This window comes from Dermacentor andersoni, chromosome 10 (genome assembly GCF_023375885.2).
Source record: "Dermacentor andersoni chromosome 10, qqDerAnde1_hic_scaffold, whole genome shotgun sequence".
In the NCBI taxonomy this organism is placed as follows: Eukaryota; Metazoa; Arthropoda; class Arachnida; order Ixodida; family Ixodidae; genus Dermacentor; species Dermacentor andersoni.
The window spans coordinates 117,959,427-117,963,013 of record NC_092823.1 but is presented as its reverse complement, the minus strand read 5'-3'; the positions used below and the strand labels follow the sequence as shown (position 1 = coordinate 117,963,013).

The 3,587-nt window shown below is 49.1% G+C and overlaps 1 protein-coding gene across 1 annotated transcript in view; it reads left to right on the top strand.

Moving 5' to 3' along the window:
* Window positions 1-868: 868 nt before the first annotated feature.
* The window catches only part of LOC126544825 (uncharacterized), a 4,223-nt gene continuing 1,504 nt past the window's right edge, over window positions 869-3,587 (top strand). The window contains exons 1-2 of the mRNA XM_050192316.3: window positions 869-1,698; window positions 2,275-3,587. The exon at window positions 2,275-3,587 is cut by the window's right edge and continues 1,504 nt beyond it. Of these exons, the coding sequence (XP_050048273.1) occupies window positions 1,065-1,698; window positions 2,275-2,318 (678 nt within the window). The 5' untranslated portion in view covers window positions 869-1,064 and the 3' untranslated portion in view covers window positions 2,319-3,587. The remainder of the gene's footprint in view (window positions 1,699-2,274) is intronic.

The window sequence follows — 3,587 nt, the reverse complement described above, 5'->3', positions numbered from 1 at the left end:
GAGTCTATTTGTATTCTACGTTTATGCAGTATACTGTCTGGGCTGGACAATGGTCGTATGGCCATAGCACTGTCATATGTAAACGCACTATTAAAAGATTACTGTATGAACATGGTCATCTGTAGACTAGATTCTACTTTTGCTGGGTGCGTTAAAAGTTGACGACGGTCCACTTGTATGCAGTATATTGTCGCCTGGGCAATGGTCGTACGACCATAGCACCGTCATATGTAAACGCAGTGTTAAAACTAGACGAGAACTTACTTGTAATGATGGTTATCTGATTACTGCATGAGCATGACCATGTGTAGACTATAGATTCTGCTTGTGCAGGTGGTTATTTAATAAACAAATGACCATGACCACTTATAGACACAGTGTTAGAAGCAGATGAGAGCTTTTACTCGCAACACATCGTTTGTAATACTTGAGCCATAATGGCAATATGACCGTGAGTAGATGTAAAAGGAATGTTACTTGTAATACTGGATGTAGAATGACCGTATGGCAATGGCTGCATTTAGAAACGGTGTAAAAAGTAGACGAATGTGTGCTTGTAACACTGCGTCTACATTTGGCTAAGTTAACATGGTCATTATCAGGACAGTGAACTTGCATGTGGTCGTGAGTGATACATTGAATCATTACGTTGTATGTCCCGCGAGAGACATCGCAATTTGTAGAAAGGTAGCTCCCTTTCCTACCAATTGGGGGGGAGGGAGCGTCTTCGAAATATTTTTTCGACAGCTATCCTTCTTCAGCGTGCAACAAGATGTCCGGCACTCGAACGATTATACATCCGGTCCCTAACGAAGCGCTGCCTTAGCGGCAGCTGCTGCGCAACCACCGCTGGAGCGCACAGGAAAGAAAGAAAGAAAGTGTTGTATACTGATATCGCGTGTCACACTACGTTTTCATGATAATCGCTTATCGGCCACGCGAGCAGCAGTCGGCAGATCACATGTTCATCACCCTATAAAAGGGGCACGGCATCAATAAACGTTGTCTGTCCCACCCTGGCGTCCGGCTGATACGCTACAGTTGGCGACGAGGAAGCGGCGGTGATGGCCGTCGGCAGGATCGGCGAGTATCATCTCGGCACAAACGCGTCATGGGACGAATACGTCGAGAGGCTAGAAATGTTCTGCGAAGCTAACAAGATAGCGAAAGAAGAACAGAAAAGAGCCGTCCTGCTGAGTTGTTGCGGCGAAGAAGCGTACGGGCTCATCATGACTCTGGTGAAGCCAGCAAGACCGACAACAGCAACCTACGAGGAAATTAAGACGGCGGTTCGCAAGCACCTGCATCCAAGGCCTTCAGAGCTATACGCAAGGTTTTTGTTCTACAAGAGAAACCAGGCTGCCGAGGAATCAGTTGCGGACTACGTCACGGCGCTTCGGAAGCTAGCCGAAGACTGCAGTTTTGGCGACGTGCAGCTCCCGATGGACATCATGATGCGAGATCGTTTCGTATGCGGCCTCCAGAACGAAGCAGTTCAACAGCGACTTCTCGCAGAACACGACCTTACGTTCAACGTTGCGTACGACATGGCCGCGACCGCAGAAGCGACAGCCAAGCAACAACGAGACATACGGATGCACGGCCGAGACGAGGCGAAGGACTGCCAGGGCATGATACAAGCAACCCGCACGAAGCAAGACGCCACGGCAGAGGGATCTAGTTGCTACCGTTGCAACGGTAAGCACGCTCCGCATTTATGCAGTTTTAGAAAAGCGGCATGCTTCAAATGCAAAAGGGTTGGACATATTGCGAGGGCTTGTCGTTCAAAAGACGAAAGTAGAGCGGCCCGGAAGACGCCTGAGCAAAAGAGGAAAGTTGAAAAGAGCAAGGGCGTGTACGAAATGAGTGCATTGTTTTCACTTTGCGAAGTGAATGAGCAAGAACAGAAGTTTATGGTTAAAGTACAGATACAAGGACAAGAAGTCCCGATGGAGGTTGATTCCGGAGCATCGTGCTCAATTGTGAGTGAAGATACATTTAGTGTAATCGAGAGAAGTCGGGGTGAAATACCACTACAAGATTTGGAACAACTCTCGTAACCTGGTCAAAGGAGGCGTTACCACTGCTGGGTCGAGCAACCGTCTTGGTAGAATTCAAGGGCCGGAAGGCAAAGCTGCCATTGTTGGTAGTAAAGAATCGAGGCAACAGCCTGAGTGGGCGAAACTGGTTTAGGCCGTTAGGCATTTGCTTGCGGGGAATCGAGCAAGTAAACGCGGAAGACGTGCCCTCACGATTTTCCGAGGTGTTTCGCAGGGACCTTCCTGGCTTCAACGGACCACCAATTCACATCGAACTGAAAGACGACGCTCAACTAGTGTTTCTCAAAAGTCGACCAGTTCCACTGGCCCTCAAGGACGACGTGGGCAAGGAAGTGGATCGCTTGGTGCAACAAGGGATATGGGAACCCGTCGCGTACTCCAACTGGGCCACGCCACTGGTAGTGGTAAGAAAAAAAGACGGAACTTTACGCCTGTGCGGTGACTACCGTAGCACCGTAAACAAAGCTATTAAATGCAGCGGGTATCCGTTGTCCACTACCGCTGAAATGCTCGCAGCTCTGGGTTCAAGCAAATTTTTTACAAAGCTAGATCTAGCTCAAGCTTATCAACAGCTAACGCTAGACGACGAATCGGCTGAAGTGCTCACAGTTAACACGATAAAGGGGCTGTACAAAGTCAAACGGCTGCCGTTTGGAATTTCGGTGGCGCCATGGGTATTTCAACGAGTCATTGATACGCTGTTAGCAGGCATTCCCGGCGTGAAAGCCTATCTTGATGATATCTTTATTTCTGGCCGTAACGCGGAAGAGCACGCCGAGAGATTAGAAACCGTGCTATCGCGTCTGCAGAATGCGCAGTTAAGAGTAAACAAAGACAAGTGCGAATTCAACAAGCCGAGCATTGAATTCTTGGGTCACAGGATTGACGCCACGGGAATACATCCGAGCCGAAGCAAGACTGACGCCATCCATAAAGCGCCCGCACCCACGAGCAAAAAGGAGCTGCAAGCGTTCTTGGGGTTACTAAATTTTTACAGCAGTTTTCTCAAGGGCAAGACTGAAGTGGCAGAACCCCTCTATCGACTGCTCGACCATGACCACGAATGGAAGTGGACAGGTGAGCACCAACGTGCGTTTGAAAGACTAAAAAAATTGCTTAGCTCCGACTCTGTACTTGTGCCCTATGACACCAAGCTTCCTTTAATTTTGTGCTGCGACGCATCTCCTGTGGGAGTGGGGGCAGTGCTAGCCCATCATACGACTGATGGGAAGGAACAGCCCATAGCGTATGCTTCCCGGACGCTTGGAGCCAGTGAACGTAACTATGCTCAGATTGATAAAGAGGGCTTAGCTGTTGTCTTTGGCGTGAAACGGTTCCACCAGTACCTTGCTGGGCGAGAATTTACGGTCATAACGGACCACAAGCCATTACTGGGCCTGTTTAACACGGACAAGAGGGTGCCTGAAGTTGTGTCGCCCAGAATGCTCCGTTGGATTTTATGTTTGTCTGCGTATAACTACAGCCTTCAGTACAGGCGAGGCCAAGAAAACGCCAACGCCGACGCAC